The following is a 20,646-nucleotide window of genomic DNA, read 5'->3' as shown; positions in this document are numbered from 1 at the left end:
ATTTTACCTATTGTAAGTAAATGGGAGGAGACAAAAAAAAGATTTTAAAAATTCATTAAAATATGAAACTTTGACCAAATTTTCCGAAAATGTATCCACATCTATTCTGGGTCACTGGCAATCTATAAACCCAATTTAGTATGAATTCAACCAGTCCCTTTGCTTCTACAGACATTTGAAATTTCACCTATTGTAAGTAAATGGGAGAAAAAAAAGATTTTAAAAATTCATTCAAAATTGAACCTTTTTCCCAAAATGTAACCATGTCTATTCTGGGTCACCAACAATCTATAAACCCAATGTGGTATGAATTCAGCCAATGGTTTTGCTGCTATAGACATGTGAAATTTCACCCATTATAAGTAAATGGGAATTTTTAAAAAAGAAATTCATAAAAATTGAAACTTTAACCAACTTTTCCCCAAATGTAATCACATCTATTCTGGGTCACTGGTAATCTATAAACCAAATTTAGCATGAATTCAGCCAATGCTTTTGCTTCTACAGACATTTGAAATTTCGCCTATTGTAAGTAAATGGAAGAAAAAAAAAAAAAGATTTAAAAAATTCATTAAAATATGAAACTTTGACCAACTTTTCCCAAACTATAACCACATCTATTCTGAGTCACTGGCAATCTATAAACCCAATTTGGTATGAATTCAACCAATAGTTTTGTTGCTACAGACATGTGAAATTTCACCCATTATGAGTAAATGGGAATTTTTAAAAAAGAAATTCATAAAAATTTTAACTCGGACGTACTTTTCCCAAAATGTAATGCCAACTATTCTGGGTCACTGGCAATCTATAAACCCAGTTTTGTATGAATTCAGCCAATAGTTTTGCTTCTACAGACATTCAGAATTTGCCTTTTTTAAGTAAATGGGAGAAAAAAAAAGATTTTAAAAAATTAATTAAAAATTTAAACTTTGACCAAATTTTCCGAAAATGTATCCACATCTATTCTGGATCACTGGCAATCTATAAACCCAATTTAGTATGAATTCAACCAGTCCCTTTGCTTCTACAGACATTTGAAATTTCACCTATTGTAAGTAAATGGGAGAAAAAAAAGATTTTAAAAATTCATTCAAAATTGAACCTTTTTCCCAAAATGTAACCATGTCTATTCTGGGTCACCGACAATCTATAAACCCAATGTGGTATGAATTCAGCCAATGGTTTTGCTGCTATAGACATGTGAAATTTCGCCCATTATAAGTAAATGGGAATTTTTAAAAAAGAAATTCATAAAAATTGAAACTTTAACCAACTTTTCCCCAAATGTAATCACATCTATTCTGGGTCACTGGTAATCTATAAACCAAATTTAGCATGAATTCAGCCAATGCTTTTGCTTCTACAGACATTTGAAATTTCGCCTATTGTAAGTAAATGGAAGAAAAAAAAAAAAAGATTTAAAAAATTCATTAAAATATGAAACTTTGACCAACTTTTCCCAAACTATAACCACATCTATTCTGAGTCACTGGCAATCTATAAACCCAATTTGGTATGAATTCAACCAATAGTTTTGTTGCTACAGACATGTGAAATTTCGCCCATTATAAGTAAATGGGAATTTTTTTTAAAAAGATATTCATAAAAATTTTTGACTTTGACCTACTTTTCACAAAATCTAATGGCATCTATTCTAGGTCACTATATTCTATTTCAACACAGTTCTATGCATTTTTTACAACTTTTTTTTTCTTTTTGGACAAAAATGGCCACTCATTTGACCTCCTAAGTAAATTTTAGCCGAAATGGAATTTTCTTGTCAATGACGAATTACAGATCCAACGGTAAAAGACGAATCAGTAGAAACACTAATAGGAATCAGGGTTCTTTCAAACATGTATTTTACTTTGTTCTCCATACCATTTAAAAATTCAATAAATATTAACATTTAAAGCTTTCATTCACGTACGTATATACAAGAACTATACAATACACATAATGATGTTATAAACTGCATTGCAGGAATGGTGTAACAGTATAACCAACCACAGTCTGTAGACTTTACAGCGCCACCTATGTATGTTTTTACCGCCGAATAACGTTCATTCTGTTGCTGGTACTTAATTGTTTTTGATAACTTGAAATTTACACTATGTACATTATTATCTGAAAAATAGATCAGTTACAAAAAAATATTGTAATGTAATTTTCTTGCTTAACAGGTGTTTTTTTTTTTGTTTTGTTTTGTTTTTAAAGTCTAAATGACTGACAGAGGGGATGCTACAGTCGGGGGTTGGTTTGCAAACAGTCATGATTCTTGGACAGGTTTGGTATTAACATTAAAAAATTAAAAATTAAAAAAAATGAAAGAAAACAAAAAGGAAAGAAAAGAAAAGAGCACCGGGGACAGAGAGGCTGCAGAGCTCCCTGTCTGGAGTGAAATCTATGGAGTCGAAAATGTGCCACAAGAACAAAAAAAAACAGGTTTAAGGAACATTTTGACTAAATTTATTATCATTTTATTGAAACTTATAAACCTTGTAAAATGTAATTATGTCTATTTTTAACTGTTGTGAAGGTGGGAAACATCACAAGGGCAAATACGTACGCAGAATTTTAGGTATCAGATATCGTTTGACTCCTGAAAATTAATACAAATATCTGTACTTTCAACTCCATTTTCAGGCCTGGTAATTTAGTTTTATTGCATTTGAGGGGAATTCTTTTATTTTACATCATTACCTCTGATTTCAGCCAAAGTAAATAGGACACTCGTTAATAGTAGAGAAAATTCCTTGTCGTATACATTGTCAATAATGGACGTGCAAAGGAGAACGGATCCCAAATAAAACTGTTTCCTTAACCCTATAACGTCAAGCCTATCATATTTGATACATGACTTTTGAAGCCCTCTACATGATCAGTGTGATCTTTTTTTCTTGAAAAACCTGATGTATACAATTAGATACATACAATGCACAGATAATCCACCAGGGAGGAGGAATTCATTCACCTGAGGCCTTTCCAGTGACACTACAAGATTATCATTAATGAGGAAGGAGGCAATTTTTAAAAGGAATTACTAATTTGTTAGACATGTTTGTGTTATGTTTTTGTTTGTTCAAAAAAATAATATTTGAGCATTGAGATCTGATGTATCAAATATGACACAAAATTGAAACTCAACAAAACTAAGAAAAATCGTATTTTATTTTATTTTATTAAGCCTTTATTTAGGCAAATTAAGAAAACATTCTTATTTTTAACTGTGTCCTGGCAAAAGGCAGGGCTTTTTGAGGAAGAGGGAAATGGGATCTAAAAAACAAGACTAAAATTAAACATATAGGGCAATCAAAACACTAGAATAAGTTAACATGTTAACCCTATGACGCCAAACATATCATATTTGATACATGAGTTTTGAAGCCCTCTACATGATCAGTGTGACATTTTTTTTCTTGAAAAACCTGATGTATACAATTAGATACATGCAATACACAGATAATCCACCAGGGGGAGGAATTCGTACACCAGAGGCCTTTCCAGTGACACTGCAAGATTAAATTATTGAGGAAGGAGGCAGAACTTTACCAATTTTGAAAAGGAATTACCAATTTGTTAGACATGTTTGAGTTATGTTTTTGTTTGTTTAAAAAATGTTTTTTTTGTTGTTCAGAAGGACCAATATAGGCTCCAGTTTCAAAGAAGTGGAATTTTCTGTCAATGATTTAATGGTTCAGGCTTTACAGGGTTAAAAACTCATTTGCATGTTGGAGTGAATTTGATGTTGTTTTTATTTTCATTGCAGCTACGATCATTTCATTGCTATGATGTAGCTTCAGACAGTCAGGCTATTTTTAGTCCGAAGGGTCTGATGGACTATTGATATCAATTGTTGTTCGTCCGTAAGCAATTTTTCAAGAATCTTCCGAAATTGACAGAATGACTTCATATTTGTTGTGCAGCATCTTTTGGGTAAGATCTACCAAGTTTGTTTAAAGAATTGGGAAATATTGATTTTCGAAAAATTTTTTATGAATTTTTGAAATTTTAAAAATCCCTATTGGTTTATATCAACAACAAAAAAAAAGACTAAATATCGATTTAATCTTATCTATTTTTTATTTAGATGGTTGTTTATTTTGTATTTGTTGAAGTTTATATCAAACTTCTGTCTCTGGTTTCTTTTTCTCTAGAATAATCTCATGTACTGGCAGATTATTTTTTTCATGATAGAATGGTCAAATAAATCATTCAATTTTACATGTAAAACAAGAGATTTGTAAAAAAAATAAAAATAAATAAAAATAAAATAATAATAATAATAATAATAATAATAATAATAATTATAGTAATAATAATTTTTTAAAAAATGAAAATTTAGTAATTGTGAAGTAATTCCCAAAACAAATGTTTTATAAAAAGGAAGGTTTTATTGTATTTTGGTTGACTATATTTGTAAATTCATTTTACATATGTATATATATATATATATATATATATATATATATACACACACACACACATATATATATATATATATATATATGTATATAAAATAAATGACACCACACTGCAAATTATTTGGTTCTTACCAATATAAAACCCCCCAGCAACTTAAATTTAGAGGTGTTAGAGAATTTATCTTGTTTCAAAAGTTAATTTCTTAACTAAAGTTAATGCTTATTTCTAAATTTAATAATCTTAATTCAACAATCTTGTCCAGTGAAATGATCTTGATGCATGGACAGATATTTTCACTTGTTTTGAGAACCTTTTCCCTCACATTTAGTGTTAATATCTTATTTTTAGACACCGTTTTTTGCAGTGCACCTGTGTAAATCTGAATTTGGTTTGAAAATTTTAAACATTTAATTGAAAACATGCATTAAAAATGAAAGCACCGTGGCCTCCACTGATTTAATTTAGTCTTTTTGTTTTTTTTAATAGTCTTGAAAGATGTTAAAATAAAGAAACATAACTACTAACTGACTAATCAGCACTGAGAATTTAATGCATAACTAATATTTAAGGCTGTAATTCTTCTGGTGGCACCTTTTGGACTCCATAGAAAACACGTGCACCTTCCAAATAATTGGATTTTGACCTCTCCTCCTCACATGTTCACAATACAAATTCAATAGTAGTTCTAATGCACTTGAAAAGACAGGCTTACACAACTGTACACAGATAAAAACATGAATGTAGCAATGCAGTCATCACATTTTGAACACGTCTTGTAGTCGTTTTAGTTTTACAGCACCTTCGTTTTGACATCGTTTTTTTTTTTTTTTTTTCTTCCGTTTCATATTTGAAGCGCAAACACGAGTAGACGCTCTGGAGTTTTGATGAGTTTTGATGAGGTAACCATTGCTGGTCTGGTCTAAAAAAGTTCACTGGCATGGAAAAAAAAAAAAAAAGTTTTATAAAGAAAGAAAGAAAAAAAATGTGCAGCAATACTGTGAGTCCATCAGATGCTGCGAAGTGTGAGCTGACGTACGGGACCGTCTCACTGAGCAGCGCGTTCGTAACATCGCTCACGGTTTCGTTTCGGAGCTGACCGGGTTCTGAGTCAAGTCCCTCTCGGATCCTAAAAAAGTCCCTTCTTGACCTGGCAGCGACTGGGCCTAAAGTGCTGGACTGTGCTCTTTAGAGGCACCTCCACTGGAGTCTGCTGTTGGCCGTGTTGGCCCTGGAGGTAGAACTGGCCCCGGGTTCGGGTTCGAGGCTCCCTCCGCCGCACTTTTGGGGGAGGAGCCTCTGGCGGGACCCCGGGGCGGAGCGGCACCTGCGGATGGCGAGGCTTCGGTGGCGGTGTTGGGCGCCTGGGCGGTGGGGCGAAGCCGTCTGCCCGTGATGGCTTTAGTGGTTTGACGTGGGTTTTGGGTGATAGCGGCGGCAGCAGCGGGGGCGAGGGCGAGGGCAGGCGGGGGGGTTCTGGGGGATCCGGGCTGAGAAGAAACGAGGGCCTCCAGGTCGACCGAGGCCACCGGGGAGTTCAGGAGTTCAGGACCGAGATTGTCGAGGATTTCTTTATTACTGCAAGACTCACAACAGAGTTTATTGTACCCCGGGATGGAACAGTATCGAGCGAGGGCCTCCATTTGACAGAAAATCGATTTATCCTTGACGCATGGCTCATCTACGATAACAAAACAGCAGATGTCAGAGTCCGAAAACACAAAACTATTCAAGGACATTAAAAAAAAAAAAAAAAAAGACCTTCGACACTGACATGTTCTATCTTATCTTCGTTCTCAGTAAGGTTATTGTTAACGAAAACTAACGAAATGACAAAAACTTTTCTCATTTCTAGTCCAAATATCTCATCACACTTAAAAAAAGACACAATCACATAAAGAACTTATTTTTACACAATAGAGCTTGAAAATCTCATTTCAAGAAATCTTACAAAGATAATTTTCACTTGTTCCATTGGCAGGTTATTTTTGCTTAATTCAATTTTGTTTTTGCTTAATTCAAGATTTTTTTTTGATTAATTCCAGATTTTTTTTTTTTTTTTTTTTGTTGCATGATTCAAGTTTTCTTTTTTTGGTCTTAATTCAGGGTTTTTTTCATTCATTCATTATCCTCCGCTTTATCCAAGCAAGTTTTTTTTTTTTTTTTTTTGCTTAATTCAAGATTTTTTGTCTTAATTCAAGATTTTTTTTGCTTAATTCAAATTTCTTTTTGCTTGATTCAAGATTTTTTTGGCTTTATTCAAGTATTGTTCATTCAAGATTTTTTTTTGCTTAATTCGAGAAATTTTTTGCTTAATTCAGGATTTTTTTTTGTTTAATTCAAAATTTTTTTGTCCTAATTCAACATTTCTTTTGCTTAATTCAAGATTTTTTTTGCTTGATTTAAGATGTATTTATTTTTTTGCTTAATTCAAGTTTACTTTTTTCTTAATTCAAGATTTTTTTGTGTGATTCAAGCAAAAAAATCTGCTACTGGAACAATTTTATGCTTAATTCAAGATTATTTTCTGCTTAATTCATGATTTTTTTTTGCGCAATTCAAGATTTTTTTTAGTTAATTCACAACTTCTTTTGCTTAATTCAAGATTTTTTGTGCAATTCAAGATTTTTTTGTTTAATTCAAGCAAAAATCAGTGGAACAAGTAAAAATTATCTTGGTAAGATTTCTTGAAATAAGATTTTCAAGATCTATTGTCTAAAAATAATTGTAAAAACATTTTTGTTAAATGAAATAAATAAAAACTATCATTAATACAAAAAAACCCCGATAACTAACTGAAACTGTATTGTGTTCTTATAAAACTAACTAAAACATAAAAATTATGGATAAAATTCCCACAGTTTTTGTCTTTGTCCATGTCGGATTGATATGAAATCGATTTATTTCACTCAAGCAGTTTTAGCTAGCAGCTCCATATTAAACACTCTCTGTCACTTGAGGAGTTCTGACACCGGTTGGACTTACTGGATCCGGGGCTCTGCGTGGCGGCGGCTGCGACGGCGATGGCGGTGGGCGCCTGGGCGGTGGGTCGAAGGCGTCTGGGTTTAGTGGTTTGAGGCGGGTTCTGGGTGGTGGTGGTGGGCAGCGGGGCTCGGGCTGACGCAGGGTGAGAAAAAGTGAAGGCCTCCAGCTGAACCGGAGCCACCGGGGTGTTGACCAGGTCTGGAACCACGGTGCTGAGGTCTTTTTTATTACAGGATTCACAACACAGCTTATTATACCCAGGGATGGAACAGTACTGAGCCAGGACCTCCATCTGACAGAAAATCGACTTGTCTCCCAAGCATGGCTCATCTACGATAATAGAAGGTGAGGTTTTATTGAGTCAAAAACACCAAAATACACACTCCACTACTTATGTTCAGAGCAAAGTTCAGACCAAAGATTCATAATGAAGTGAAACTGATTTCAGACAATGAAGGGAACGTGTGTGTGAACTGTACCAGGGTTACTGAACACTGCAAAAATCTGACATCCTGACATTAACAACTTATTTTTCCACATCAGATCTTGAAAATCTCATTTCAAGAAATCTTACCAAGATAATTTTCACTTGTTCCACTGGCAGATTATTTTTGCTTAATTCAACAATTTTTTTTGTTTAATTCAAGATTTTTTTTGTCTTAATTCAAGATTTTTTTTTGTGGTTTAATTCAAGATTTTTTTTCTTAATTCAAGATTTTTGTTGCTTGATTCAAGATTTTTTTTTTGCTTAATTCAAGTATTTTTTATTCAAGATTTTTTTTTGCTCAATTCAAGATTTTTTTTTTGCTTGATTTAAGATATTTTTTGCATAATTCAAAAAAAAAAATTGTTGTCTTAATTCAACATTTTTTTTGCTTAATTCAAGATTTTTTTTGATTGATTCAAGATTTTTTTTTTTGCTTAATTCAAGATGATTTTTTTTCTTAATTCAAGATTTTTTGTGTGTGATTCAAGCAAAAAAATCTGTCAATGGAACAGTTTTTTTTTTTTTTTGCTTAATTCAAGATTATTTTCTGCTTAATTCAAGATTTTTTTTGCACGATTCAAGATTTTTTTTTTACTTAATTCACGATTTCTTTTGCTTAATTCAAACAAAAATCAGTGGAACAAGTTAAAATTATCTTGGTACGATTTCTTTAAATAACATTTTCCAGATCTATTGTCTAAAAATAAGTTCTTATATCTTACTGAAAAGTTACTCTTTAGGTGATTGTCTTATTTTAAGTGTGATGAGATATTTCGACTAGAAATGAGAAAAATACACTTGGTCAGATTTGGATTTTTTTCCAGTGTAGTTCAGAAAATCTAAGCTCACGACTAAAAGCAGCAGTGACGTAGCAACATGTAAAGAAATTCACATATATTTATCACTTTTTTAATTCCTATCTGTGCGCAAACCGTTATAATCTTTTAAAAAATTTGGATTTAGAGAAAATAAGACATACCATAAGAGGCAATGCAGCCAAATTCTATACAATATAATAGCCTGTCTTGTATTATATTGAAAAGTTGGACACAAACAACTTTTCATTAGAGGGATATTTTTTATTTATTTGTTTACTTTTTTCCCTTAATTAATTATTCAATTTTATTTAATTGTATGTATTTATTTATGCATTTACTATGGATGTGTGCCTTTATTCTATTGCTTTTATGGGTATTCCTTGATTTTATTGGGTATTTTTGAATTTCAATTATTTTATGCTTTTGCACTTTTTTGTGTGTTGCTGTCTTATGTCTTTTAATCTGTAAAGCATTTTGTATTTTTTTTTGTTTTATTGTGTGTGTGCTGCTGTCTTCTATCCTTTTAATATGTAAAGCACTTTGTGAGGTTTCTCTGTCGTAAGTGCTATATAAATAAATTTTACTTACTTTATATAGTTTTGCTTTGAGTATAAGGTGTACCAAGGTTGGTGTTAACCCTTTCATGCACAAATTATGAGAACCTTAATCAAGATTTGTTTTCCCTGAGTGTTTTCATTTCTCTTTAAACATGAAAAAAACAATGTGATTGAAAAATTTCTTATATAAAAAATTTAAAAAAAACCAATAAAATAAATAGATAAAATAAATAAAAAGCAAAAAAAAAAAACATTAAAAAAAAAGTTAAAAAAAAATATAATAATAATAATCAGCTGGACACCTTGTGTTTAATTTTTGAAGCAAAGAAATATGTATTTTGTGAAATCTATGAGGGAGGGGCTTGTGATTCTGGGGGGAGAGCTACACAAGGTTACTAATTCATGTCAGAAAAGATATGTAATGTCTTAAAACTTTAATAAAGATATGTGGAAAAAAAAAAAAAAAAATCCATGAATATACAAGAGAACAGCTGTAGAATAGCTGTCCACTGTAGTGACCAGTATACATGAAAGGGTTAAATAACTATGTTGTAATATATTATGTACATTTAACTGTACAGTTATGATTGTTACAATATAAAAATTCCATAAAAACAACATTGGACACAGAATGTTCTAAACAAAAATGTTCGAGCGCATGTAAAATAGTTGAAAGTCTACTTCTATAATGCCATAACATTTCATTATGCACATTTAGAGCCATTTTTCATAGTAAATATGTGAAAATTCTGATTATTTATTTATTTATTATTGCTATAACACACTGTTTTAAGCATTTATTACATATAATAATGAAAATTAATGGCCAAATATTGAAAGTTAAGTTCTTCCTAGATGCAATAGATGTAAAAGAACTGACAAAACAGACATAAAGAAATCCAGGCGGCCTGTTATAATGGTAGATGTTAAAGGGTTAATAAGTAAGATTATTGATGTAGTACTTCTACTTTTTCTTGAGTATATATTTTGCAGGATTTGTGTACTTTTACTTGAGCTTCAGTATTTCCTCCACCACTGTACTTGTGTGAATGTTTGGTCTGAACATGATTTAAAGTCAAACTAAAATTTTCACTTACTTGAGGAGATTTTAACAACAGGATTTTCAAAAACCCTCTGGTGCACCGCTTCATCTTTAATGGTTGAGTTTTCTGACGTTTCCTCTGTTAAATGAGGCACAGACTGACCTGCAGTTCATAGAAGAAAAATATTATGTTAATTTAAGAAAATACACACTGATTTGACTTCAAACTGAGACTTTAACTCCCTACGAAACAGATAAAGCTCAGTGAAGACAGAAGTGATTAAAAACTCCTTTAACTAGTCTCACAGGCAAAACTGATGCAAGTCAATCAGATTTACAGTATCTGTTTAACCCGTAAAGACCCAAGCATCCACTTTTGACCCACATAGACAAAAATTAAGATAAAACTGTACCTGGAGTCGACCTGAGAACACCTGGGAATATAGTTTTTTGACAGAAAGTTGTATTTTTTTCTGAAGGTATCACCTCTCTAAATATCTTTGGCTTGGCATCTAACCTGGCAGAGTTAGAATTAAGAATAAATAGATAAATCACATCACAGTTATAATTACAAGCACTTTCAAGCATTTAAACTAGAATTCAAGCACTTTCCAGACCTTGAAAACACAATGAAATTCAAGGATTTCAAGCACCCGTATGAACCGTGTTTTTCACACTCAAACTTGCATTATTATTATTTTTTCTTGTTTTTACTGATCTGGCCCACTTGAGATCACACTGGGCTGTTTGACCCCCCCCCCCTGGTCTAGAGGCCATCCATCAGTAGAACATCAAACTGGGTAAACTGGTTCCCGATAACATTTAACTCAGGGGTGTCAAACTCATTTTAGTTCAGTTCCACATTCAGCTAAATTTGATCTGAAGTGGGCCGAACCAGTAAAATAATGACATAATAATATAGAAATAATGTCAACTCTAAACTTTTCTCTACGTTTTGGAGTGAAAAAAGTAAATTTACGTGATGAAAAGGTTTATATCTGCAAACTATCTTTTCAAAAGATGTGAATAACATGAACAAACTGAAAAAAATAAGTGTAATTTTAACAATATTCTCTCTCAGTTTATCATTTACAATGTACATTATAATGTACAGATCACAGTGGATCTACAAACACAAAACATTTAATAACAAACATAATATTGTTAAAATTGTACTGACTTCTCTTCAGACATTTCAGGTTGTTCATATTTGTTCAGGTTATTCACATTTTTTGCAAAATGATACTTTGTTTTAATGTAAATATATGAAAATATTTACATTTACAAAGAGAAACATTTGGAGTTGTCATTATTCATATGTTATTATGATAATATTTTACTGGTCTGACCCACTGGAGATTGAACTGGTTTGAATGTGGAACATGACCTAAAAGGATTGTTCATATCTTCACAGTAATTTGTGTATTTCACAAATTCATCCCAAGGGCTGGACTGGACCCTTTGGCGGGCCAGATTTGGCCCCCGGGCCACATGTTTGACACCTGTGATTTAACTGGACTTTACCTGGACATGGACTCAGTTTGCATATGAGCACGGTTTCGGGTTTGTCGTCCCCACATTCTCCGATGGTGTTGTCGCTGGCCTTACAAACCACCTGCCTTTGTTGAATCCCTTCACCACAAGTCACAGAGCACTAATGTAAAAAAAATAAAAACAAAAAATAGACACAGTTATGTTTTTTATTCTTGCTGTATGTGTTAGGCCGGTGATCTACTAGCAAGTGTTGCTAACTCCACACCACAGTAGCCCTATTCATTTCTATAGCATGTCTGATGCTTCTGCAAAGCATTCTGGGTATGTGATGCGACCATATCCATAGGTCTGTCACGTCAAAAAGTTGAGCAATGCCAGACTTAATGCAAATGAATCCATCCAATGCAAGGTGAGTATCCAACAGCAGAACAACAACGCGTTCTGCAGCTTCAGCCACGCCCATCTACAAACAGAAACTCCTACAACAACCATCCTAGAGGAAGGCAGCGGTGCGGTTTGGTACTGCGATGCAGAGTTTGCGACACTTGCTAGTGGATCACCGGCATCAACCCTTTATTGGGCAAGTGACTGTTTTTGGTCATTTCTGCACACATTAAATATGGGGTCCATTTAGTCCTCAGTGAGGTCAAGAAGTTTGTAGTCTCCACCCAGCCAATCAGCAAAGATCACCCAACATCACAGAATGTATCACTAGTCGCTTTTCCATTGATCCTCAAATTGCGCAAATATAACTTGCGCATAAAAATTTACTTAATGGAAAAATGAAAATTTTGCCTTAAGTCTCATTTTTTTTATTAAAAGTTTTTGCGCTGGCAAGAGGTGGTTTTTCAGGCGTATGGCAAATGGTATATCACGCAAAATTACAATGGAAAGACCTTTTTCACAACTAGAGTCGGGTGAATTAAAAAAACGGATGTTGACGTACGTTACAACAAGCGAAGAAGAAGAAGAAACATGTTGCGGTATGTATAGACACACCAGGAAACCCAATCATTTTTTAATTTAGTATGAGATAGAGGGGTAATATATAATAATAATGAATATATCTGTAAATCAACACCATATTTATGTTCGTCGCCATGTTTATGGAATGACTTCTCGTGTTATCTCGCAATTTAAATAAACAAATCATCGCATTTGTGATTTAATGGAAAAACCAACATTACACACTTCTGTTTTTTGGGTTTTTTTTACATTTAGTAAATATCGGTAAAGTTTTGCACAGATGTCCAATGGAAAAGCGACTATTGTGGCATTTGACCAATCAGCAGAGATCTGGAACATATACAACTTCTTGTTTTCTCTAAAGTCAGAAAACGACGCTCATAAAGCTCAGCTAGCTGTACATTTTCGATCAAAACATCAAAACCAACCACGGTAAGTTAATGAAACTATATGTTTACATGGTTGAATTTGACCTTTCAAGGTCAGTCAAGGTCAAAGGTCATGGACCCAAATGAAAGTCCATATATGACTTCCTATCAGTGCTCAATAGTAACTATATTGAAATCTGTAACCATTTCCATATTACAAACCATCAGAACATGGCCCAGTATAAGCAAGGTTCTAATAGTTTTGGATTTTTCATTATAGTTTAGTTTTATTTAGTTTTGACTTTTTTCTCTAATTCAGTTAGTTTTAGTTTTTAGAGCAATTTTACTAGTTTTTATTAGTTTTTGTTTTTGCTAAATGCTTAGTTTTAGTTTAGTTTCAGTTTTCTCGTATCTTTTATCTTTTTTGCCGTCATATTCAAATAAATCCCAGACAGGACTCTGCTGCTTTCTCCCAACTTTAGTCTCCATGTTTCCAGGTAGAGTGGGGACCAGAAGACGACTGTAAACGACAAGTGATGAGAAGTGACAAACTGTTAAGTGTCGTATGGTGCCGCTAGCTAAAACTGCTTGAGTTAAATAAATCGCTTTCGTATCAATCTGACACTGACAAAGACGAAAATGAATGGAATTTTATCCATAATTTTGATACGTTTTTAGTTAGTTTTGTAAGCACACAATACAGTTTCAGCTAGTTATTGTTTTTTTCTTTTAATTATAGTTTTTATTTATTTCAGTTAACGAAAATGTTTTTACAATTCTAGTTTTCATCATTTTGTTAGTTTTCGTTAATGATAATAACCTTGATTATAAGTAAAAGAAAGTTTTGAATATTTAAAAATTCGTCAAAAATTCATTCATTTCATTTTATTATATTCATCACCAAACACATGATATGGAGCACAAACACCATATCACAACAGAAAAAAGAACAATATACATTCAACATTAACAAAATTCATTGAAAAAGAGGTAAAACCCTTTTCAGAGAGGCGCCCAATTTATGTTCTGTCTTTGGTTGTTTGGACTGAAGAAGCATTGTAAGTGCATATCTTGATCAGTGGCAGCTGCTCGTCTTTCAGACAGGGGAAGCTCATTGTTGGCTTACATCAAAAAAAAAAAAAAAAAAAAAAAAAGTCAAGTTATTTAAACACACATTCGTCCCTCCGTTCCTTTTTAAGAAAATGCTCAGTCACCTTATCGTACCAAGTAGGCGTCTTTTCCAGGGACTGGACCAGTGTCCTCTCTGCTCAGATTGCCTTGGCCCAGTGTGTTGCAGGTGTAAGACTTCAGCCTTTTTAAACTACAGATGCTCCTTTCACTCCGACCTAGCCGACAGTTTGACTGATTTAACTATCTACAAAACGATATTAAACTCGAACAAGAAATTATTAAATTATGGAACTGAAACAAGAAAACGCTGAAATTATGTTAAATTGAAACAAGGAAGTACAATGAGTGTGTTTTATTTACAGAGCAAGAAATGAACGAGTAACTTCGTAGTGGTTTCTCTCTCTCTTTCACAGCAGAATGTGCGACGGTATTAAACTGAACTGTGTCAGTGAAGGAGCAGATCTGAAACTAGCTGTCAATCAAATGGGATTCAGCCTTTCAACTGATCCTCCAATCAGCACGTGGGATTCTGGCGTCCAGCCCAGCCGAGCTCCGCCCACAGCTCCATTCACCCCCAGAGACGCCCGGCATCCGGGGGCGGGACAACATCGTGGCATTTATCCAATTACCGTCCAGTTTTGAGGCAATGAAAAAAAAACTGTTCCACTCAGTCCCATTGAAGCCCAGAGACGCCTGCAGTCTACGGACAAATGCACTGAGCAGAGATGGAGGAGAAAACAGCGCAACGGGAATGGAGGAGAAGTGAACAACATCGCATCCGTCGGTTTGTGGTAAAGCTGATTCTGAACGAACTCGTCTGTGAGATGAACACGTTCTAACACATTTGTAGTCAATAAAATGTCAACACAACCGAACATATTTAACCATTTAATTTTCGTAATTTTAGGGGGAGCCGGGCCTCTCTTGCAGTCTGTGAGAAATCGCCACTGATCTTGATGGATACTGCGGGTAGTATTTTCGCAAATATCAAATCAAATAATCAAAAATCTAAATTTCTGAAAACTGTGACCAACATTTGTAGACATCATCCAAACGAAGCTACATCTAAAATTTGAAATCAATCCGACCGGTAGTTTTGTTAAAGATGTCCTTACCTGAGACCACGCCCCCGTCCTCCACTGGGCGGGGCATACCGTGTGGTTACAGGCTCTTCTGGTCTCGGGTCGGTCTTCGGTGCAGTGTTTGCTGTGGACGGGCCGGTTGGTGCCGTTGTGGAGCGCCTGCATGCACTGCACCACCCTGGTCTGGTATCCCAGCTTCCCACAGGTCTTACTGCAGGGACTCCACTCATCCACCACCCACCTACAACCACAACACACTGTTTACAAAGGACTGACCACAGAATACTGAAATTAACCCAAACATTCACCGGCAACCAAAACCATCTACTGATCTAAAATGTTTAATACCTGTTGATGCAATAATCTGATCAATCCATGTAAATAATTGGTGTAAAATGCAGTTTTTCATCTTTTCATGGTCATCAGATATGACCCATTTTTGATGTTCAGAGGCTTTGTAGTTACCGTGGAAACACCGTCATCTCCTACAAAAGTCTTTTTCAAATGGGGGTACATGGAAGAAGCCCAGGGGGTACTTTATAAATAAATTAAATAAGTCATTATGTACTGAATACAAAATAAATAATGGTATTTAACCCTTTCATGCATAGTGGTCACTACAGTGGACATCTATACAGAGTTGTTCTTTTGTATATTCATGGATTTTGTTGTTTCAATAATAATAATAATAATAATAATAATAATAATAATAATAATAATAATAATAATAATAATAAACTTTATTTGTATAGCACCTTTCATACAGAAATTGTAGCCCAAAGTGCTTCACATTGATTGAAAAAAATACAATATTAAAATACATTAAGATTTGATTATACATCAAGAAATAAAATGAAAATAAAAATAAATATAAAAACAGCGCACATTAAAATATTTGATTATGCATAGAATTTTTGAAGTGAAATACAATAAAAAAAAACTAAAAATAAAAGCAGCGCATATTAAAATATTTGATTATGCATAGAATTTTTGTTTTACTTCCATATCAACCAACACAGTGGACGCTCATGCATCATCCCATAGAATGCAATTCATACCATTACTGTTCTTGATAAACCTGATCTGCAGTAACATATTTGAGTGTAAATCAGTTGCTAATGGTTATTACACTGTAATTAACAGGTTTTTTTTTTTTTTTTTTTTTTTTAACTTTTATTAAAGAAAACAAAATTAAAAAAAAAAAAAAAAAAAAAAAACAATATACAGAGTAAAGTTTGTCCTGAGATTGGGCCCAAGATTACAATGTAAAGTATTTGGTTACAATGAAGAAAAGGAGAGAAAAAAAAGAAAACAAAAAACAAACAATCCAGGCTTAAATATCCATTCCAATAAGACTGAATACTGGTCTCCGTCTTCTTTCAAAGGTCGAAGTCTTCAGCTGTAGCTGTGCTGTTAACTGTTCCATTAGACAAACTTGTTAAATTTTTTGTATCCATTATCCAGTTGTAGGTGATTCAGGTTTCAGCCATAACATTGTTAGCATTTTTCTCGCAGTCATCAGAAGAAGATGTAGTATGAATTTTTGGTCGTGGGACAGACCATCAACGAATATGTCCAGTAAAAATAATAATGGGTCCATAGAGAGGTTCACTTCAAGTAAACTATCCAATATGCCTTTTACATTAGTCCAGAAGTGTTTCACAATGGGACACTCCCAAAATATGTGTGTCTGATCACCGACAAGACCACAGTTTCTCCAACACTTGTTGCTAACACCACTTTTAGAGAGAAAAGAAACAGGTTTTTTTTTTTTTAAACAACTTTTTTTTTTTTCCATATCTGAGTAATAACTAGAGACCCAGGAAAGGAAAAGTTTTGGCTTTTTTACATTTAATAATTGTTTTGATTGTTTTTTCAGATAGATGTTTATTTATTGGTTTAATTATGGAATGTCCTTTGCAGTGGACAGCATTTTTTTATATATATACAGGGTGGGGAAGCAAAATTTACAAAGAACATTTAGTTGTTTTTTTCTCAACAGGCACTACGTCAATTGTTTTGAAACCAAACATATATTGATGTCATAATCATACCTAACACTATTATCCATACCTTTTCAGAAACTTTTGCCCATATGAGTAATCAGGAAAGCAAACGTCAAAGAGTGTGTGATTTGCCGAATGCACTCGTCACACCAAAGGAGATTTCAAAAATAGTTGGAGTGTCCATAAAGACTGTTTATAATGGAAAGAAGAGAATGACTATGAGCAAAACTATTACGAGAAAGTCTGGAAGTGGAGGAAGCAACAAAAAACGTACCAAAGCTTTTATTAAAGCTCTCAAATCCAAAATCCTGAAGGATCCAACCAAATCCATGAGAAAAATGGCAATTGAACTTGAGGTAGACAACAAGACCGTTAGAAATGCAGTAAAACATGATTTGAAGTTAAAATCTTACACAAGAACCAAAACACTTGTTGACAACAGCAACAAATCCAACTTCAGCAATTTTTGGGAATCATGTTTATGGCCACCTTCTAGCCCAGATCTAAACCCTCTGGATTCTGCTATTTGGGGCGTTTTAGAACATGCTACCAATAGAACATCACACAGCAATGTCGACTTTCTTAAAGATACTATTAAAGAAGAATGGGAGAAGTTGTCACCCGAATATTTGAGGAACACTTGCGCAAGTTTCAGGAAGCGTGTGAAGGCAGTTATTGAGAAAGAAGGAGGACACATAGAATAAAAACATTTTCTATTATGTACATTTTCTTGTGGCAAATAAATTGTCATGACTTTCAATAAACTAATTGGTCATACACTGTCTTTCAATCCCTGCCTCAAAATATTGTAAATTTTGCTTCCCCACCCTGTATCTATATAAAGCTGTAAAACTCTTGTCCCCCACAGAGGACAAAAATGCATTGCTGGGTCTCAGGAGGATATAGCATGTTAAAATGTGAGAACAGATTAACAGCATTAAAAAAATGTATTTCATAGTTTTCACACAGTATGTCAGTAAATGCATGATGTCCAGCTGACTGGACATTTTTGTAACCCCATGAAAACTAGGTTCATAAAAAGAAAAAAATTCAATCATATTGTTTTTTTTGTGCCTAAAGATGAATAAAAACACTCAGGAAAAAAAATCTTGATTAAGGTTCTCATAATTCATGCATGAGAGGGTTAATGCTGAAATATAAAACACAATAAATACTTTCATATCATAAAATTGACACTTCTGACCGTATTTCATTTCAATATTTTTATTTTCAATATCATTACTGTCAGTCATCTTGTTTAAGCTTTAGTAACATTTTAAGAACATTTATATTTTTTTTATTACTCAATCAAAAATGAAGCGAGAGTTGGGGGTACTTGGCTTTCAGGTGGGTACCCCACTGTAAAAAGTTTGAGAATAACTGTTCTACAACATTGATTCAGCAGTAAAACCCATGGAGTTGGATCAGTGACAGTGGATGGAGACATTTGGTTTATGTTCAGTTAATGATATTTTTACGGAAAATGTCCCTTTTTTTTTTTTCATTTTTGTCTGTTTTTGATAGAATAACTCTCAACTTTAATCTGAACTTTTATGAACGTATACATGAACAGTTAATAAAATTTTAGATTAGACTAGATTAGATAAAATTAGATTAGATTAGATCAGATTAGATTTTATTGATCCTACCACGGGGAAATTTAATGGTCGAGGCAGCAACACCAACTGTCACCTGCCTATGGACCGCAGATAAAAAGTAGTGATTTTTACTAATTCTGGCATATTTACATAGGTATATTTTTTTTAATACAGCAATGTTCACAAATGTGCACGGTCCCTATTAAATAAACCAATTAAAAAAAAAAAAAAAACCAGAATGGAGTGCAAGAAAAAAAGTATACATGCACAAAGATAAGGAAAAAAAAGCACAAAAGCAAACTATAAAATAAAAAGGAATAATAGTAGTAAAACATAACATGCAGCACACTTTTAATAATAATTGCAAGTCAGACAGTACAGATGGGACACAAAGAATATAGGAAAATATCTGATTTTCACTTAAAATGCAAAATAAAGAGAGTAAATATAGTAGAATAAATGGTAATAAATCACTTAAGAAAGGTTAAAAATTTTGAAAAATTAATTTGGGAACTGCCACAAAAGCAGCACTGGGTCTTTATAAGTTAATATTCATCCACCAAATGGAAAAGTACATGTATTCTGTCTTTAAAAAAAGGAGTTAAACCATTCATACTGACGTCCTCTGAGAAGTATAAGTAAAGGAAACCTGTGGGTGTGTTTACAGTCAGTAGGTGGGAGTCACTTACGTGGGTTGGCTGCATTCATGGACGTTACAGCGCTTACGGATGGGTTTGGGCTTCTTGCTTGTTTCACAAAAATTGCGATGCACCAGTCGGCTGTCGCTCTTCCTCCTGCAGCCGTATTTAGTGTACTGTACACCTGAGGAAATGATGGAAAAGATGTTCGGAATGCATATTTACACACATACACACATTGAACTCTTAATAACACCAACAACAAATACACTGAAGAAGGCACATGCCGACACATGTTGGTGTGTTTTTAACTCCAGCTCCAGTGAATTCATTTACAGACCCTCATGAAATAAAGACTTTTTATAAATACTAATTTTTCCAACCAAGTGACTGCCTGATTTGTGTCTTTTTCCTGTTGTTCATGTCCTCTCCATGAGCACCTCTGGTTTGCTGAATACCAGTAGCTCCCTATGAAACTGTTTTATTTATTTATTTATTTTCACCAAATACGCTGTATCGACACTTTATCCACCTGCTGAATAAGACTGCACTGTTAATTATTTAATTACTTTTTTTGGAAAGTAACTAGTAATTATAACTAATTACTTTTTTTTAAAAGTAATTTGCCCAGCACTATTTGTATTATTTATTGCTTTTATCTCTTCACACTTAATTTTTTTGCTAGTGTTTTTTTGCATCTGAGCTATTGTGACCAAGTAATTTCCCTTGTGGATCAATAAGATTTGTCTAAATTTAAGTCTAATTTTGTCTTAATAGTTACAGTCTTCATCCTAATTCCTCCCCTTAAACCGACTGACCTGATCCACAGGGTTTGGAACACTGAGACCAGCTCTTCAGGGCCCATTCGTACGTGTCCAGTTCCGCCAACAGGACGTTATTGTTGGTAATGAGCGGCAGCAGGTCTTCATGTATGATATACTTATACGTCAAACTGATCTTCACGTCTTCTTCTTGGGGAATAACCTGAAACGAAACGAAGAAACGTTATTATCCAAAGCCTTAACTGTGAAACTAATGACGGCTCTGGG

The 20,646-nt window shown here is 33.6% G+C and overlaps 1 protein-coding gene across 1 annotated transcript in view; it reads right to left on the bottom strand.

Annotated features, from left to right (window-relative positions):
• Positions 1–5,204: 5,204 nt before the first annotated feature.
• adamts14 (ADAM metallopeptidase with thrombospondin type 1 motif, 14) overlaps positions 5,205–20,646 on the bottom strand; it is a 205,587-nt gene continuing 190,145 nt past the window's right edge. Inside the window, exons 17-23 of the mRNA XM_030122123.1 lie at positions 20,416–20,581; positions 19,649–19,781; positions 15,389–15,596; positions 11,839–11,968; positions 10,370–10,477; positions 7,411–7,740; positions 5,205–6,106 (exon numbers count right to left, since the gene is read on the bottom strand). Of these exons, the coding sequence (XP_029977983.1) occupies positions 5,592–6,106; positions 7,411–7,740; positions 10,370–10,477; positions 11,839–11,968; positions 15,389–15,596; positions 19,649–19,781; positions 20,416–20,581 (1,590 nt within the window). The 3' untranslated portion in view covers positions 5,205–5,591. The remainder of the gene's footprint in view (positions 6,107–7,410; positions 7,741–10,369; positions 10,478–11,838; positions 11,969–15,388; positions 15,597–19,648; positions 19,782–20,415; positions 20,582–20,646) is intronic.

Source organism: Sphaeramia orbicularis, chromosome 19, assembly GCF_902148855.1.
Source record: "Sphaeramia orbicularis chromosome 19, fSphaOr1.1, whole genome shotgun sequence".
NCBI classification, from domain to species: domain Eukaryota; kingdom Metazoa; phylum Chordata; class Actinopteri; order Kurtiformes; family Apogonidae; genus Sphaeramia; species Sphaeramia orbicularis.
This window is presented reverse-complemented; position numbering and strand designations above follow the sequence as displayed.